Genomic DNA, 19,455 nt, shown 5'->3' with positions numbered 1-19,455 from the left:
GAACTGCCTGAAAGTTGCAGACCTGTTCTGGAAATACATGCATTAACCCACTCGACCGTCAGACAACGCTATCTGCTTCGAGTAGGCCTATTGGGTAGGACTGTAGCCTACACTGGTTGCTGTGGCACAGTCTTGAGTGACCGAATTCGTTTTTCTTTGTCATATGAACGCTGTCATTTTGTTAACATTACTGTTAAGGAGATGCTGTAGGCAAAGTCTATATTCAACCTCGTTAGTGTAGTAAAAAAACTCTGAACTATTCACAAGGTTTCTGGGCAGCATATTTATGTTCTGTTAGCAAGCGAACTTCTCATGACTACCGACAAAGTAGCCTACTGCCAGCTGACGAAGCTCTCATTTTAAAGGGACACCAGGCAACGTTTTCGTGTTAATTACTCATCTTCGTAAGTCGGTATATGGTTAAATGACTCATTACAGGGCGAATGAAGACTCTCTCGCCCGCCCCGACTGCCTGTAGGAAGAATATCCCGCTTGCAAGTTCAGTGTATCGTACCCGGCGACCGAAGCAGTTTCAGTTTCCATCCTGCATCCACAGCACAGAGGGAGGCTAACGAAACGCTAGCGATTGTTGCAAACGTGTGTATAATGGCAGAGCCGGCGAAGAAGCAGTGAAATCCCTTGACGGACGATGCAAAGAAAAGGAAAAGAGCTTCAGACCGAGCGAGGGGGAGTTTCGTAGAGTAAAAGCATCAGGGTTTCCTGGTGTCCCTTTAAAACATTACTGAGAGACAGACACTGTACAATCAAGAAATCTTGCCACTGAATCCAAAACTATGTTTAACATTATGTACAAGGCTTAGGCTACAGTGGACTAGCATGTTGCAGGGGCTGCTAAAAACAGAGAAACACACTGAAAACTCGGCCAATCACAGCCCTTGCTGTCGAGTCTGGTTCGACCGTGGAACTCCACAGCGGACTATGCTGCCCCCAAGCGGCTGCAGTTGTACTTACATTTCACCATTCACCATGATCGTGAATGAAGTGTCAATTTTTAACTGGGACCCACTGTAGATCGTTTCTCGTACCATTTAATTTCTCAGAATTTAGGTCTACTAGGCCTACAATAACGTCATCACCAAATACATCTTTTATTTTAAGTTGATCAACCACAAAGAGTAGCTAGCATAGGCCTACTGTGCACTGATGACTGTAGCAGCCCAAGGGGTTAGGTGGAAGATGTTAATAGACGATTGGCGTAGCCTACAGTGGACTAGGGCTGTCAAAATTGCTCAAAAATGACGTTAGAATATCCCCTCTAAAATAAACACATGTATTCAAATATATTGGAATATCTAGGCTATATTATTTGCGCATTATGTCAGTGATGCGCATCATGTCATCTGTTTTTTACTTTTTGTAAGGTTATTGCTTGACAGGGGGGATCCCAAGGCATTTCCTAATTCACCTGACACTGATATTCAAAATGTTGAAACTATTTCGGCATAGCCTATAAGCAGTTTAATTAAATGTAATGTTAGTTGTAAACAAACGGGCTACTTGGTGAGGCTTGGCCTCACAGATGCACTCGTGCCTTAAATGGCAATACAAATCTTCACGATAGGCCTATTAACTGACCGCCCGATTCACGTTGGCTGGGGGGCAGGGGGGGGGCCATCAGACATTTCTTCCCATGGGTCTATGACTTGTTAATCCGTCCCTGCCCCCAACGAACGCAACTTTCCACCTCTGAGACAGCTGAAAAGAAGTCTAGAGGACTCCTAACTCACTAGACCTACTTACTGTAGGTTGCGCAAACCACAAGCCTGCATTCGAGGCAGGCCTTCTGTTGAAGAATTTTATATAAATCCTGCGCTAACAGTAATCCTCCTACCCCCGCTACCACAGCTGTGGATAGTGTGGCATGCTCACGCTTTATGTCTCCTTCTTGCAAACTAGGCCTATAGCCCAACCATTTACGTCTTCAAAAAATAACAACTTGCCAGATATCCCTTTATATCTTTGGGCTTCATTCAGCATTTTGTTCTTCCACTGGAAATGACTCTTCTACATTTGCTGCCTGCTGCATCCTTTCTGTTTGTATTGTTTAGAAAATGTTTGACGTCTTGAGTTAATGCATTAAACATTGTTTGCTGGGAACCAGCCACAAATAGCCTACAGATTCTTGCGTGCGTTCTCTCCAAAATGTGCCCGTTCTATAGGCTGGCCAAGTGCGTAATTCTGCGACATAAAGCAGATGTATTTGTGTATTGTACAGAAAAATAAAAATAACCTGTCAAGCAGTCAATTGACTACATTGCAGTCAATAAGTAGTGCAAATTACGAAACCAAAACGTGGGTCATAGTTGTCTAAGCCTCTGCTGTGAGGCCAAACCCATGAACAAAGACGCATTGATATCTGCAATAGTTTTTTTTTGTTGGCGAAACAAGCTCACAGCCGAACGAGTCATAGCACTGAAGGGAGAGGCAACTGGCATGTGATCTCCCCACGGGCCAATGGATGTACAAGTTTTCTCCTGTGCCTACGATATTTAATCCAGTGTTTTGTCAAGTTGCAAAATGCCATTCGTTTTAACGATTTTTTATGATAGTATGAAGTACTTTTTGTATAGGGTACTATCTTAATTGCTTTATACTCAATACTTGACCAATGGCTATTGCATCTGTCTATTGAAAGTGAGAATGTGGCATGTGATCTACTGTGTAGGCTTCATAAAATAAAATAAACAGATTGCTAATGGCCTACAAGCTGATCTGGGGTGTGTTTCACGTACAACTACGGAGGTTAGCTTTTTACTAACAGGATGCATCGTTCAACTAACCAACATGTAAGTTACGACTGTTTCCCAAAACTGTCGTACTTACATAGTACTGTAAGTTTGGACCATGATAGTTTCCAAACTTCAGTAGTCTGGACTAAGGTGGTTAATGACGTTTAGTAGCACGTGAACGGGCACCTGCACATACTTCTGTGGCGCATTGCGTTAAGGCCGGCAGATGACAGCCGCCGTTGCACAGCAGTTACCAGTCCCCTGTCCAAGAGTTCGAATCTGGGTTAAGACGTTGACAACAATATTGACATTGTTGTGTACCTAAGTTTATCTTTTGTGCAGATCATATTATCAAAATCAGAATCAGCCTTCTTGGCTTGGTTTGCGTAAACTAACAAGGACCCCCCCCCCCCCCCCTCCATGAAAATCAAAGGCTACATATTCTCAGCTGACTCGTCAAAAAGTGCGCACCACCTTATTATTATCTGGAGGTGTGTGACTTTTACTTACGTGCACATGGCTGCAAATTGACTTTTAATTTATGTATTTTCTGCCTTGGGCATTTTAAAATATGGATGTATGGTGGTTAGAAGTGTAAATATCAATTAGAAACCTAAATATATTTATAATTATTAATTTGCAAACAAATAACTGCCGTTCGTTGCTACTATGGTTTTGGGAAACACTAACGTAGTGTAACGATGCATTGGACTATGTAAGTTCCAAATATGAATGTAATTCTGCGGCATAAAGCAGATGTATTTGTTTATTGTACAGAAAAATAAAAATGACATGTCAAGCAGTCAATTGACTACATTGCAGTCAAGAAGTAAATTAATTTACGAAACCAAAACGTGGGTCATAGTTGTCTAAGCCTCTATAGTAGTCTGTTAAAAACGTCGCAGAAGCCTATACCCAAAGCTACAGATTAATTCTGAACAGTTATTTCTCTACTGGCTCAATTATCACACCACTGTTTTGATTTGCGTAGTTACGTTAACTCAACACTGACAATAATGTAGACAGCAAATTTCGATTTCCGTTACCACCGTGTAGTCAAGCCTTAAGCCATACCCAAGTAGCCTAAATCGAGGTAAATCAAGCTTTTTCAGAATGGGCGGCAGGCAGAGCGATGTACAGTGGCAGAGCGACGCACAGTGGCTGAAAGTGGTACTAAAGCTTCACGCCTAGTAATGCGCGACTGAAGTGGCCATTTGAAAGCGATGCCCACTGTATGCCAGTGTGAAAACCAAGGAATAGTGCAGATGAGGACTTGGAAAAAAAAGTCTTACTTTCCTTATCAAGATCATGGTTCTTCTGTCGGGTTGTAAAACCAGTCTGACCCAGAATCACTACACCTGTAGGTTATTCCATCAGCATCACTACTGAAAGTGGTGCGAAATAGCATGGCTGAAACTAATATAGACTTTCACTTGAGGCTCAAGCCTTTAACTCAAGTTATGCCACCCATACATCTTACATCTAAAGATAAGTAATAGAGTTTTTAAGTCATAGACTATGATTTTGCAACAACTAGGGATCTTGCAGGGTCACTATTTACATGACTGCAACTAGATATCAACAGGAACTCAAACAATAGCCAGCTCATATCAAAGTCATACTTTTGTGTTTCTGCAGCATTGTTTCATGTGTGACAACCCTAACTGATATAGAGTTGTTATGTCACATGGAATAGCCGACTAATAATTTATAAGAAATGAAATAACAAATAATCAACTAGAAAACCAATTCCAGGGAATTACTAGTGCATGAAAATGCAAAACATATGGTGTGTAATATATGTTGTTAAAACAGATGATGTGCTAATTGGTAACCAACATGATGAGGTTTAATATAGTTGGAATGACTGAACTAGGTAGATGAGGTTTAATATAGTTGGAATGACTGAACAGTTAAATAGGTGGATAGTGTAAAAGGTTAAATTATTTGCTAGGTAGATGAGGTTTAATATAGTTGGAATGACTGAACTAGGTAGATAAGGTTTAATATAGTTGGAATGACTGAACAGTTAAATAGGTGGATGGTTTAAAAGGTTAAATTATTTGCTAGGTAGATGAGGTTTAATATAGTTGGAATGACTTAACTAGGTAAATGAGGTTTAATATAGTTGGACTGACTGAACAGTCAAATAGCTGGATAGTTTAAAAGGTTAGCCTGAGAAACTGATAGGGTGCAGGTGGCCTGGCCACCTGGCCTAGGATTCTAATTGCTTAACGGCAGTCTAAATAGAGCCATATTGTATGCTTAAAGCCTGAGACAGAGTATATAGTTTAAAAGTTAAATGTAGATAGTGTAATGGATGTTGATAGACAGAAAGTTGAATGGATGTTGATAGATAGTTTAATGGGTGGATGAGTGAATGGTTTGAAGAGGATGAATGGATAGAAAGTTGGATGAAATGTGTCTTATATCCTTGTAGAATGTAGAGACAGTTGAGAGAGAGAGTTGGTCTAGTTCAGTAGAAAGCAGTTGATACAGGTGCAATCAGTTGAACTGATTCTTTGATGGGGCCTAGATGAGCAGCTGGAAGAAGATACAGGTGCAAATCAAGTTAATTACTCCATTGTGATGTCATCAGCCCATGTTAAGTCTATGGGGAAATTTTGAGTAGTTTTTAATTAATAGTTTAAAAAGTATAAAAGTTACAAAGATGAAAAATACAAAGCCTACATGTCCTAAGTAAGACTGGCTGATAAAGTAGATAGTGTTAAGAGATCTATAGCGTCTTCCAGAGGGCAGAAGTTGGAAGAGATCATGGCTCGGATGTGAGGCGTCCCTGATGATCTTGGATGCTCGGTTCAAGCTGCTTTCAGCATACAGAAAGTGGACTGATGGAAGGTCACAACCAGTGATGTTGGAGGCTTTGGTGACAACTCTCTGTCTGTCAGAGCTCCCATACCAGACGGTGATTGAAGATGTGATGATGCTTTAAATGATGGCTTTGTAGAAGAGCAGCAAAAGGGTTTTGTTGACATTAAACTTTTTCAGTTGTCTTAGGAAATAAAGTCTCTGATTCGCCTTTTTGATAAGGTGGGTGGTGTTAATGTCCCATTTCAAATTATGGCTGATATGTGAGCCATGAAATTTAAAGGAGTCAGTCAAAGTTATAGGCTGTTCACCTATAATAGACGGGGCTTTTGGTGCCACCTTCTCATGTCCACAACCATTTCTTTGGTTTTTGAGGCGTTAAGATGGAGCTTATTTTCAGTACACCAATCCGTAGCCCATTTCACCTCCTTGTGGTACTGGGACTCGTCATTGTCACTAATGAGGCCGATGATGGTGGTGTCATCTGCATACTTCAATACTTTGACAGAGTGATGGTGAGATCTCGTGTCATTAGTGTAGATGGAGAACAGAAGAAGAGATAACACACAGTCTTGTGGTGCTCCAGTGTTGAGGGTCAGAGGGCATGATGTTGTATTGTTAACCTTGACTGATTGAATTCTATTCCTCAGGAAGTCCAGTATCCAGTGCCACAGAGCCTTATGTTCCTGTCTTCCTCCACACTATGCATAAAACATACTATATTCTGTAAAGGCAAATCTAGTGAAAGCTGATACATTTTGATGTGTACTGTCCAGGGCAAACAGATTAAACACCCTAAACTATGTATTTTCTAAAAGCATATACCCTCTTGATGGGATATAATGCCATAAAGACTGTCTTATCTTCCTCCATGCCATGAACATGGTACATAAACCTGTATTGCATTTGCTCTGTATTAAAACACATTGATTTTAATATATGACTGAAAAGGTAGAGCATCTAACCCCTGAACGATGCAAAGTTCGCTAGCAAGTAAGCTAATCAAGCCAGTATGGAAAGTTTGGGAAATATGTGGTGTTTGGGCATATAACACCATCTAGCGTAGCGGAGTAAGACATTCATATTTGGGTCAAAAAAAGGGGTTTTCCTTCGTCATGTAAACAGAGATAATGACAGTGGTCCAGTCAAATCCTCTAGCTGAGCTATAACTGTAGCTCGACTTAATTAAGCATGTAAATTTAGGTACTGACTGACAAAAAGTCAGAATGAGTAATTATAACGGACGGGAAGCCCTGTGGACATAAAATATTTGGGGGAAATAGACCTCTGAAGTTCGCCTACAAAATAGCTACCATCTTTGCCCAAATAAGGAGATCTGGTATCTTGAGATTTTTTCTATGGGAAAATAACATGGGGATTTTGATTTATCGCACCTGTTAAACTGTCGTGGGGACGACAAAATCGGAAATGCAGACATTTTGCTCTACACAGTGTATCCTCTGCCTTCGAGTGGATACTGTGATCTTCGGTATGTGAAAACGGCACACTTTGATCTTTGCTACCCCAGAGCTAACTTACAATGCAACTTGCCATAGGCAGTTAGCTTCAGTTAACACCCGGATCTCCTTATATGGGCAAAGATGGCAGCTTTGGTTCCTTTTTGTAGGTGAACTTCAGAGGTTTATTGAGATGTGTGAAACACATTTGACTGAAATGGTAATCAGATATAATTTGTTATTAAAGACTAACAAGTTTTGACTAAAACTTGACTAAGTATGCTTACTAGGACTAGATGTTAAAATCCCTTGATGAATCAGCACAAATGCTGTTGTTAGAGATGTCCTCTCGGGTGGGGTTGGATTGGGGGATAACCGTCTGGTGCCTCCAATACGACACATCATCAGTTGTGCACCCCAGCCTCATTGGGTGTTTCGGCCTTTTATCGCAATACACCCTCACATTTATCAGACCTGGGTGTGTGTCGCACTTGGCACATGAGGTCACTTGGCATCCCATACAGTCTCCTTCCGCTTCAGCCATAGCCAGTGACTGCTTCTTTCGGCAGCAGTTGCAAGGCATTTGATGGTCTTCCGCTGATCCTGTCTTCTGATACCAACCTCCTTTAGTAGCCTTGTGGTGGAACTAGCTACAAAGCCCCTGCAGCCCACTTCCACTGGACGCACGTTTATCTTCCAGCCCCGGTCCTCAGCTTTGTCAGCCAAGTTTCCATATCGCAACCTTTTCTTTTCAATTGCATCATCGATGGCTTCCTCCCAGTGGACTGTCAACTCCCAGTCCCAGGCTGCGTTCAGTGGGCATGAGTCTGAAGGCGATCGGTTGGTCACCCGTTTCTCCCCTTCTCGGACGAAGGATGTTGGTTGGCGGAAGGTAGTCTGAGCTTCTAGGGCATGACGTTGACAGTTACCCTCTTACTCTCCAGTGTAGCAGCCAGGCACTTCAGCACTTGGTTGTGGCGCCAGGTGTATCTGCCTTGAGTAAGGCTGGTCTTGCAACCCACCAGGAGGTGTTTCAGGGTTGCTGGGGCAAGACACTGGAGACAGGCTGGATCCTCTCCAAACCAGAGATGGTTTGAGATGGCAGGACATCATATGTGGCTCTTATGGTAAAGCTCAGCATATTAGACTCCATGTTCCACAGCTCGCACCAAGCGTTCAGCTGGAGTAGCCTTCTTCCATGTGGGTGTTGTTGCTCCCAACCCTAGGCCCCCTCTGCCATGTTGGACTTGGCTCACTATGTCCCGGTGTCTCAGAGTGGACTCTATGGTTGGAAACTATGGTTGAAACTGCATAGTCAGTCATCCGCTTCAAAGTCACACTACCGTAAGGCTAATCATAGCTGTGCCCTCACACTATCGCACGTGACCATTTACTTAAAAAGGTGATTTTCTCCTCTTCTGGCGTATCGTTACAGGAGAACCATGCCAACTTTGGATGCGGTTATCTTAGCGATACTTTTTGCAATACCCTCGATATACATATCGTTGGGAAGCTTAGTTTATGGCCGTTCGTGTGAGTACAATAACTTAATTTTGTAAATTTTACCAAAACAACTGGTTTCGCCTTGCAGGGTCACATATAGGCATTTTCAACAAAGTATTTAGTTTTTATAGATATTCCCTGACTTAAAAATGTCAACACACTTTCTTTTTATTTAAATTTAGTGTATTTTCTTGTCTTTTCAATGTTGAAAAATAAGTAAAGGATTTAGCCTCTATGTCACTTCATTTTCATACCTTAGTGAAAAAGAAAGTCATGAACTACTTCTGAAAGTTTACAGACACTCTGATTAACTTAAATAAGTGATAAAATTAGATAAGCCAATAATTGTGAGAAACGTATTTTCGTTAAAAATATGTATTTCTTTATTTTCCTTTTTCTCAGAATAAATTTGCTTTACTTCAAGGGTGGATTTTTCCTCATTTTTTTCGATTGTGAGAGTACAATAAATCACCAAAAGGTTATTTTTTATTGTTTAGTCAACTTTACCAAACGTGCCAATAATTCTGGAGGGTACTATTTGTATTCTACAGTCTATTTAGCAGCTCTTTTCCATTTCGATTTTTGCTGGAGATTCAAATGGAATGCTGCAACTCAATTTGTTTTTTTGCCAGTGATGGTAACCAAGATGACATGTGTGCATGCATAGTGAACTAGATCTTCAGAAGTTGCCATAGAAGTAAATTACACATTTACGATCAGACATTTATTGTGGTTTTGCAGTCACCCTTTTTGCAAGCACTTGAATCAGAATAAGGCGAACTAGAATGCTACCTGTCGAAGCCAGTAGGAATAATATCAGCTAACCCACCCGCTACTGCTGACTACTTGAATTACTTGACTTAACTGAGGAATTGGTAACTTTTCACAATCAGACATTTATTGTCATTGTTTGTTAACTCTACCCACATCGCTAGCTGGCTAACTCCACCTACGAGCCTACTAGTGGTGGTGGGAGGGGTTCAGTGTTCCAACCCGCTACAGCAACTTCCTTATAACCCACTCAGAGTGTGGCAGAAGTGCTCTTCACTCTATTAAGAGTTTATGTGGCATCAAAATCATTTTGGAAACGTTATTTTAAGGTAAAGAACAACTCTTTAGGGCTGTTTTAGTGCAGTCTTTTGTATTGCATAATCCAACTGCAGTGATAATAGTTGGATTAATTTTAGTGGACTGATCTTGCCTCCTTTCTTCTATGACATGTAGCAGTCCAGTAACTTCATTCCGCACTACAGGTGAAAAATCTATTGGTAATAGTTTCTTAGTATTTTACTTGTAGCTTCTGTGTATTTACCTTCATGTTTCATGTGGTAATTACCGAATAATATAATATAATTTACCATGTATTTACTAAATTCTTAATAGTTAGGGGACTGTAAAAGGGAGGTATACCAAATCTCTTATAAAAGAAAATAGAATGAAATATGCCACACAATGGTGTGCATCAAAAGGTGTTGGGAGAAATGGGACTTAATGTTTCCTGGACCTTTAATTTGACAGCAACAGGAAGATGTTTTTTGAGAATAACCAAAATTATACTTGATAGCTATACACTTTGCTTATAGGCTGCATTGTGTTTTCAGTAAAATATTCGGTTGTCAGCTGTCAGTTCAATAATTTAGTTAATAATAAGTCAGTTTTATGCTACCATGACTGTTATTACATACTTTCTGACATTTTGTCATCACATGGTAGAGCTGTTAAATCAGAGGCAACTCTTTGTGATGTTGTGACCCCCCCTCCCCCCTTCTCTCTCTCTTATCAGATTACTCCCATGGCATCACAATCTTATCTCCATTTTCTGGTCTTGACAAGAAGCAGACCTTGAATTTCTGTGCTCAGAGTGCAGAGGAACTGCTGAAATTTGTGGAGGACCTGAAGGAGTCTATTGCTGAGGTGTCTGAGATGGAGCAGATACGAATTGAATGTAAGTGATATGTGTGTGTTTCTAAAGATGTTTATGCACAATGACATGTTCAACTCCACCAAGGCCTCAGTTTAAACATCAAACTCACTACCACATAAATGTATCCCAAAACATCTGCCTTCTGATTTAAAATGAAATTGAGGAATCATGTTTTACAGTGCTTACAAATATCCCCCCCGCCCCCCCCCCCCCGGATATTTACCCTTTTACTGCTATAAATTGAATTCAGATTTTTACAAAGTAATGTTAAAATATAAAAATATATAATGCAAAAAATCCAGCAATCCAGACAATTGATACTAGAAGTCCCCCAATTCATGAAATGGAGATGGCCTGAGTGCAGTGAATGTGTATAGTATAGTAATATGAAGTCACCTGTGTCTGGAAGGTTCAGTATTTGTGGCTATAATTCCACCATAATGACAAAAGAATACTCTAAACAACTCAGAGGAAAGGGGATTGAAAAGCATAAGTGTGGGGATGGATACAAAAAAAATATTCCAGTCACTGAACATCCCCTGGATTTTTCACATAGATCTCTGTTTCTCAAGGTCACCAAATACTGTTGTGGAAACAAAAATAAAAACAATCGGTTCTACCTAGCTTGAGTTGCTGCAGCCAACAGTTAGTGCTGCTAGGCAGATACAGTAGTCTGGGGAAATAAACATTGGAACCCATATTGAACTAACCCACATCTGCTGTATTGGAACTGGAATCTCAAGAGTTTCCCATCTTAGAGATCAGGGTTAGACAGATAATTTGATCAACTTCATTTCTGGAATACCCCCTGGACATTAAGAGAGGGTGCTATGAAGTCTGAAAGACTTAGAAATGGTACAGTTTTTTAATAAATAGTTTTGCCCATTCTACTAAAGCAGGGATTCCCAAACTGTGGTACGCGTACCCCCGGTGGTACACGAGCTGCCACTAGGGGGTACGCGAGATGAAAAGGGCAATGGCGGAAAGGAGTTAAAAATTATTAATTAATTATTACTCTAATTAATTCATAAATAATACATAATTTCGAATCAGTTTATAATGATATGGACTCTATAATATGGTATGTTTTCATTAAAAAATAAGCTACACATAATAGGCAACACGTGATTTCCTGCAGGCAGCCAGAATATCTGGCGCGTTAGTTTCGTTGAAGTATATAGGCTAGGTAGAAGGCTGCGTAAACATGGAAAACTGGCTAAAAACAGGGACACTGTCCAAAAGGCCTAATTAAAGCGATCGAAGAGGAGAAGCGAGAGAAACAGAGCAGGACACAGGTAACGATGGAATGGGATGGGGGGCAGACTAATGAAGGTGGAGATGGAGCGCAGGGGGATAAAAGAAAGAACAAGACAGAAAAGACTGCGCGAAGAAAACGAAAGTATGATGAGGCATATAGCCCTATGGCTTCACGTGGATTGGGAGACAGACTGCCCAAAGCCACAGTGCGTGGTCTGCAGTGAGATGCTACCTAACCATTCTAATGTGGTTCTCCGCACTGTTTTTTTTAACGTGAGAGCTCATAGACCAGTTGCACATTTTGATTATGTTATCATGTAGGGCGGCTAATTAAACAACGATGCCTGGAATGCGTCAATAGAATGAGTTACTTTTTTATGTGTTGGATGGTGGGGGTACGCGAGCCGAGTCAGGATGTAGAAGGTGGTCCGCGGGGGAAAAAGTTTGGGAACCGCTGTACTAAAGGGTATAATTAATAACAAAAACTTTGTAAACAAACAAATCAAATAAAAATATATCAGTATCGGCCAAATTGTTATTTTAGACTTATATGTTATCATTATGTTATTTTAGTATATCACAATCCGTGCGTCCCTATTTGACATTGTGTGGTTTTGTGCCACCAGAGAAAGTAGTTGCCAACAGAGCTGTCTGAGGAGAAAATAAGTAAAATGACATTCAAGTATATTAAAGGTTTGTGTTTTAGGTAGTGTACGACAGCGATGTACATTATAGCGATAGATAATTACATTAAATCGTGTTGCGTCGTGATGATTATACGCTTTCCGCCAGGTTTTGCATCACGAAAATAGGGCCCTACATGTCAGTGATCTTATTAATGCCAAAAGAAACTATGATGCAAAGATCAGGGATTTTTTGATCTGCAATATTTTTCCCCTGTAGGGGAACTCGAGAAGCAGCAGGGGATGAAGCTGCACTCAGCCAAGAGCAACAGCAGCCAGTTTGAAATGCGAGACAGACAGGGCTTCCCATCAGGTATTTTTTCCTGAGTTTTCCTGAGGGCACAAACCATAAACCATGTTATGTTATACTTGACTACAACTGTATGTTATACTTGACTACAAGTAAACTTCATAAATGTACAATATTCTTAAGATGCAGTGCTTTCCCCACGGAAACATGTAATAAGTTATTAATATATAAGCAAAAATGGCCACTTTGTAATGAGTAGATTTGAGTCATAGTCAGTGAATGCAGCTCTTATATTTGTGTCTGACTCCAAGGAAGGCGGGATTTTGATGACAAGAGTGGAAATGGTGCAGTAGAGGTAAGTGTTCATTACTCAGAACAAAGCCAGGTAAGTCTGGTCACCAGCAAATTGTATATAGGCAAACCAGTATAAGTCATTTAATGTTCCAGACTAAAGTTTAATGTTAACATTCAGAAATCCCCTATATTTGCACTGGATAAATCCTAGACTCACAGACTTACCCAATAATATGCAATCAGTGCTTCTAGATTGCTAACACACTATAATTAGTTTCCTCAACAACCCTTGTATTAGTTTTCATTAGACACACTTGTATAATAACAGTTTACATAGATCTACAGTACGTACACTGAAGTGTACCCATTTGGCAATGCATTTACAGTATAGTATAGTGCAGATACTAGTGGCTATGCGTGTCTGGTACTACTGATTCCCCAGAGGGCTTGGTGGCTGTAGAGGAAGAGTCTTGTAACATGTGATGCTGTCTCTGACTGTTTTCTAAACTAGGTGTCAATTCACAACAGGCTTCAGACGTACCAGTTCAACAACCCATGGAGCCTTGAGAGCACCTCATGGAGAGCACCCCATGGAGCCCTATCTAACCAGCAGGGGGAGCCTTTGCAGTTGCAATGCCAGTCTCAACAACTCTCAGCATCCACTTCACCAGCCCACATCCATCATCCGGTTTCCCTGCATAAGCTGCAGCCAAACACCCTCATCCATTGTCAACAGATTGTGAAGGTGATCATCCTGGACAAGAGTGGCCAAGTGTGTGTGGAAGCCTAGAACAGTTGTAGTAGTCCCTCACAGCACCAGCTTATCCAGTGTATGGTGCTGCACAACTGTGCTCACCCAACAGGAGTGGATCCTCACAGAGGAGGAACAGCTCCCAGCCTCCCTTTCCCCCCTCCACCACCCCCTAACAACTTCCACCATCAGTATATTCCCTCTTATCCACAGCTTGGCTCACAGGACATTATGTGATGCCCTTCCAACACATCACAACCAAATGAAACTGTGTACATATATAGAACATATAGAACATCAATAACATCTACATACTGTGTATTTATTGAAATTTCAAGAAGGAAAAAGATGATATAAGTAATAATGAAAGTATTTGCATAATATTTGCAGACCATATATGAAGTTAAAAATAGTTGATAAAATGAAAGCTTGATTTATCTGTAATTTTAAAAAATTAAGTAGTTTAGATTTTTTTGTCTTATATGTCTTGTTCATTATCAAATTTTTGACATAGATATCAGTCCAAAATGAATTACTGCATTACACCCTGAAAATACAAAGAAATATTTAATTCTCTTGAACTTTGACACATCCAGAGTTGTATACCTGGACACAATATTATCTCTGTACTGTTGATGATTAACTCCTTTATTCTCTCAATCACACAGGACTTTTTTCCCTTCTCCATTCACTCAGTGAAATCAATTTTATAAAATCTGGGCGGCATACCTTGTGTTAGCATAGTGGAGTTGTGGTGGCTTATTCCCTATGAGCCGTATTCTCCCCAGTGTGTAAGTCAAGCACTTGTCAGCCTATGCTTGTCGTCTTAAGTCTGCAATTTGCACAACATTGAAGGCATGTGTGTGCTTCGGGCAGAGCAACCCCAAAATCAGAGTGTAAATATTATTTTTGTGTATGTTGCCCTTGACTTAGCTTTTGAGCTATACACCTCTGAGGGCTGTAGTGAGTAAAGTGCCACTACAAGGAGAACAACAACATATCACATTGAGGTCAGCAGTAGGCCTAGTTCTAATATTATTATTAGAACTGTCATAGTTAACATGATAATAATGCGTCAACCCAATCTCACTCACACTGTTAAAAAATGTGCGCCATTAACACAGGTTCTAATAAATAGCCAGTCTGCACGGAAGCAGCTGCAGTGTCAAGTCAAGGGATTCTGATGATGTGCACTCCATTAAAATACCATTTCTGTGTGAGATGGCATATAGCCAACTGCCAGTTTTGTTGATCGTTAAATGAATAAAGGTTTTAAGTATCTGATAGCAGGTTATAATTACACATTGTTATGATTAGATTTTTACAGGCATACTAGCATTATATCTCTTGGTAGATCTATAAAGAGGAGATTTTCATTGCTCTCCTGTATGTTTACAGCCTGGTTACATTTCAGCAAATTGATATTTTCCCAAATAATATTATGCATATAATGTAAATGCTTAAAATAGGTTAATTATTAAAAAAAAAAACAGAAACAGACAATAATATGAAATCAAAGCCTATATATCGGACATGTATTTTGTCTATATGCACTATTCATGCAGTTCAATCATGTTCTGCAGAACAATGTCTCTATAATAGTCAATAAATGTTATATCATTGAAAAGATCTCATTCTTATCTTTCACCTGACATGAACTTGTAATACTGTTTTTTCTTAGATCTTCATTTAAGTAGTAGCCTGGCGAGCCAGACCCACATTATAATGTATGGTCTGGGCACTCACCGTTCGCAGTGCTCAGTCCGAGGGTCAGGATAATCAGTTGTCTTTCAAATTCCCTCTGCACGCAATAGGACGCAATAGGATATTTGTTTTCAAGTAGCAGGGAATTCAAGCCAAACCGTTGCAACTCTGCCATCAATCATTATGTTAAGCCCAACAAACGACTCTATACACGATTTCAATGCCAGATTTAGTTTAGATTTCTAGAGCTCACAAGTCAACGGAGAGTTGCTAGACTAGCCCGCTAGGGGCGCGTCTAGATTTCTAGGCTATTTAAGTAGTATTGCCTTTTTCAAAATTTCCTTGGTGAAAAGAATTCTGCTGGGGTGTAAAGGGTTAATTGCATGTAAAATTGTAAGGAGCTCGAAGTGTTATTATTGCAAGATTGCTTTTGTATATCCAGAGAATGTGTGCCCATTTTACTAAATTTTTTACTAATATTTTGCTGAATTGTGCTCTCATTTCACTAGATTGGTTGTTACATAAGGCACTCCTTTTAATAGTGTGCTTGTTTGTAGCATGCTTGTTTTACAAAAATTTAAATGAAAGCACCATTTGGTAAAATGAGTGCACAATTTAGCAAACAAAGCCAGAATTTAGTAAAATGTGTGTAATATTTAGTAAAATGAAGACATTATTTAGGAAAATGAGCGCACAATCTAGTAAAACAAGAGCACAATTTAGTAAAATGAATGTACAGTTTGGTAAAATGAACACACAATTTAGTAAAAATCGATATACACAAAAAAGATCTTGCAATGACACTTTCTGGGTCTGTAGAACCTGATTTCCCAATAATGTAATAAAAAAAACCCTTATAACTCCAAAAAACATGTAATAATACATGATAATGTAATAATCCCTGATAATGTAATAAAGTGCATTTCCCAATAAAATAATTATCTCTGTACCGGTAATGTAACAAATTATTACATTAACGGGAGGTTATTATCAGGTTAAAATTACCTTTCCAGAACCTAATAATGTAATATCTCCCAATATTAACTATAACTTTGTTCAATGCTGTAGTAACAGGCCATCATTTAGTGGGGGCCAAGTGGTAAAGCTGTGTAGGCGACCACCCACTGTCCTTCTGTTTTGCTGTCCTTCCTACCTACCTCTACGCTAGCGAAGCAGCAGTCATATTTCTTTTTTTCAGTAATTTTGTGTCAATGATTCCTGGGACACTGAAAAACCAGGCAGCACGAAACTTGGCATGTAGCCCTAGGAGGGTAGGGCGTACACAGTTTTTTCACTTTTTCCACATTTTGTTATGTTTTAGACTCATCTTAAAATGGATCCAATTAATTTTTTTCTCATCAACCTTCACACAATATTCCAACACTCCACAACAGGTGTTTGGAGTGTTTTGTACATTTATTAAAAAAAATAAAAGACTGAAATATTATGATATTATATAATATATAATATGAAATATTATTTACATTCAGACATTCAGGTATTCAGACCCTTTGTTATGACGCTTGTAATTGAGCCTTGGTGCATCCTACTTCTATCAATGGTCCTTGAGATGCATCTAGAACTAGATTGGAGTCCACCTGCGCCTAAATTAATTCACTGGACATTATTAGGAAAGTCACATATCTCTTTATATAAGGTCTCACAGTTGATGGTGTATGTCTACCTGCGAGACAAGGTTGTGTGAAGACAGATCTGGGAAGGATACAAGAAAATTTTTGCAGCATTGAAAGTGCCCAAGAGCTTAGTAGCCTCCATCATTCTCAAATGGAAAAGTTTGGAACAACCAACAGTCTTCCTAGATCTGGCCGCTCAGCCAAACTGAGTAATCCAGGATGAAGGGCCTTGGTCAGACAGGTAAGCAAGGACCCAATGGTCACTATGAATGAGATCCAGAGTTCCTTTGAGAGGATGAGAGAAGCATAAAGAAGGACAAACATCAGTGCAGCACTCCACCAATCAGGCCTTAATGGTAGAGTGGACAGATGGAAGACATTTTTTGACAGGAGTTTGCCAAAAAGCACCTGAACGACTCTCAGACCATGAGAAGTAAAATCATCTAGTCTGATGAAACGAAGACTGAACTACTGTATTTGGCCACAATTCCTAATGGTGTGTGTGGAAGAAACCAGACACTGAGCTGCACTGATATTTGTCCTTCTTTACTCTTGCATAGGCAAGCCAAACAGAAACTTCAGAGGTTGCTGCACATGAACACTCACCTTCACAGCAGGCCCCTCCAACGCCACATCTGACATGAGTTCCTCAGTTTCCTGCCATGCTGCTTCCAGACAGAGAAAAGATAGCTTCATTGGAAAGAGAAAGGAGACAAAAGGATGCTGCAGTGTTACAAAGCTGCAACAAAAGACACTGCGCTTGTGACCACTCTCATCAGGCACTGAGGTGTGTATGGGTGATGTAAAAGCTCAAGGGACCATGCGGCCCCGAGATCTTATCTAGTGGAAGGACCACAGGGATTAATGTGTAGGAACAGAAAAAACTACAACCACTCTAGCAAGTAGACGTAGTAATCGAAAAAGCCAGAGCGGTAGAAAAACTTTTTCTATGGCTCTGGAAAAAGCTAATAAATCAATGATATTGTATTAGGCCTAATGTATTTTGGCAAGTCAATTTTAAACTCCTACAACAAAATTCCCTGATATTCCATGACTTTGCCCCCCGAAGATATAATTCCCTGAAGTTCCACGTCTGGAATAGACTTTATTAAAATGCTGATGGTATTCTTGAAATTCCATGACCCGTGGGAACCCTACTTTACTTTGAGGTTGGCTATGACAGCGGCTCTAGCAGCTCCGATGTAGCTGAGTTCATGGCTGATTTCGTTTTTTAAGCATAGCCTACTAAACACATAAGTTGACTTTGAATTCTGTGATAAAGATCAGCCGTTTCCCACCTTGTCTTAACCTTTCCCATCTTGTCTACGATTCTGAGTTTTCTTTATACACTGTTCTCTGTGTCTCTTCCTCGCTCGCAAGTGAAGAAAGCTCGACTCCTCTGCATTTTTTATATAGGAAGTGCCCCTATTGATGGACCGTATCATTGCAATAAGGATCCTGTTCAGATGTGGTAAAAACCATGTGAAACGAACATTTTAATGACGTTTCAAAATAGATCCGCGGGCTGCACTGAGTGAACAGGAGGGCTGCCAGTTGCCCATCCCTGACCTATTGAGTAAGAATAAGAAATTGCTGAATAAAGATCTAATAAATGTGTGGTTACACTTTATTTGAAGGTATCTACAGTGACATGACCCTGTCATAAACATTGTAAACAAGTCATTAACGTTAATGACATAACATTCTGTGTCATGACAAGTTAGGGTTATGACAGTGTCATGTCACTCTTATGTAGATACCTTCAAGTAAAGTGTTACGATAGTAAAGTGTAATGACGCTTAATACAGACCTTATCGAGTACTAATACATATACATATAACTTATGTATTAATGATTAATTAATGGTTCTGTAAAATAAAGTGTTACCGAAAAGAATATCATTCCCCTTTATGCGTCCCATTAAAAAAAAGCATGTGCTTTTGCTCCCTTGGATTTAGTGTTGCACGGTGCACCGATACTAGGCTACAAAAGTATCGCAATGTTGTAAAATAGTATCGATACCTAATTTTATTAGTATCGATACTTTTAAGAATGACCGTGTTGTTTTGAAGTAACATGCGTGTGCGCAAGGCATGCTTTTAGTATAGGGCCTCCTCCCCTATAGCCTGTGCGTCATTTCTCCTCACACACACGTATGCGCAGCTGTCGTGCCATAAACAGTGAGACATTGCTGCTAGTTTAGGTGCTGTTGTAACACATAATAATAGGCTAATATCAAGTTGATTTGCTCACTTGCATCTCTCAAGTTTGTGTTGCTAACCTACCTAGGCTATGGAATTTAGGTAATTTAGGCCTACTATTGGGTTTAACCTCTGGTTTAACGTCATTTAGAAATAGGTTACGCAACCATGGCAAACTTTTACATCTGGAGAGAGCTAACTATCCCGCTAGCTCAGGT

General features: G+C 39.9%; 1 protein-coding gene and 1 long non-coding RNA gene across 2 annotated transcripts in view; both read left to right on the top strand.

Moving 5' to 3' along the window:
- iqsec3a (IQ motif and Sec7 domain ArfGEF 3a) overlaps positions 1 to 12,667 on the top strand; it is a gene marked incomplete at its 3' end in the record, with an annotated part of 56,652 nt that extends 43,985 nt beyond the window's left edge. Inside the window, exons 8-9 of the mRNA XM_076297237.1 lie at positions 10,323 to 10,484; positions 12,624 to 12,667. Coding sequence (XP_076153352.1) covers positions 10,323 to 10,484; positions 12,624 to 12,667 — 206 coding nt within the window. The remainder of the gene's footprint in view (positions 1 to 10,322; positions 10,485 to 12,623) is intronic.
- A 2-nt stretch (positions 12,668 to 12,669) lies between these two features.
- On the top strand, positions 12,670 to 13,861 carry LOC143136440 (uncharacterized). The gene is made up of 3 exons (XR_012989316.1): positions 12,670 to 12,716; positions 12,965 to 13,008; positions 13,476 to 13,861. It is a non-coding gene; the product is annotated as an uncharacterized LOC143136440 (long non-coding RNA).
- The last annotated feature ends 5,594 nt before the right edge of the window (positions 13,862 to 19,455 follow it).

Source organism: Alosa pseudoharengus, unplaced genomic scaffold (genome assembly GCF_046254945.1).
Source record: "Alosa pseudoharengus isolate Yale_2024_CS ecotype anadromous, Long Island Sound unplaced genomic scaffold, YU_APseudo_1.1 YU_APseudo_1.1_scf_20, whole genome shotgun sequence".
NCBI lineage: Eukaryota > Metazoa > Chordata > Actinopteri > Clupeiformes > Clupeidae > Alosa > Alosa pseudoharengus.
The sequence above is the reverse complement of the archived record's forward strand: the minus strand, read 5'-3'. Positions and strand labels throughout refer to the sequence as shown.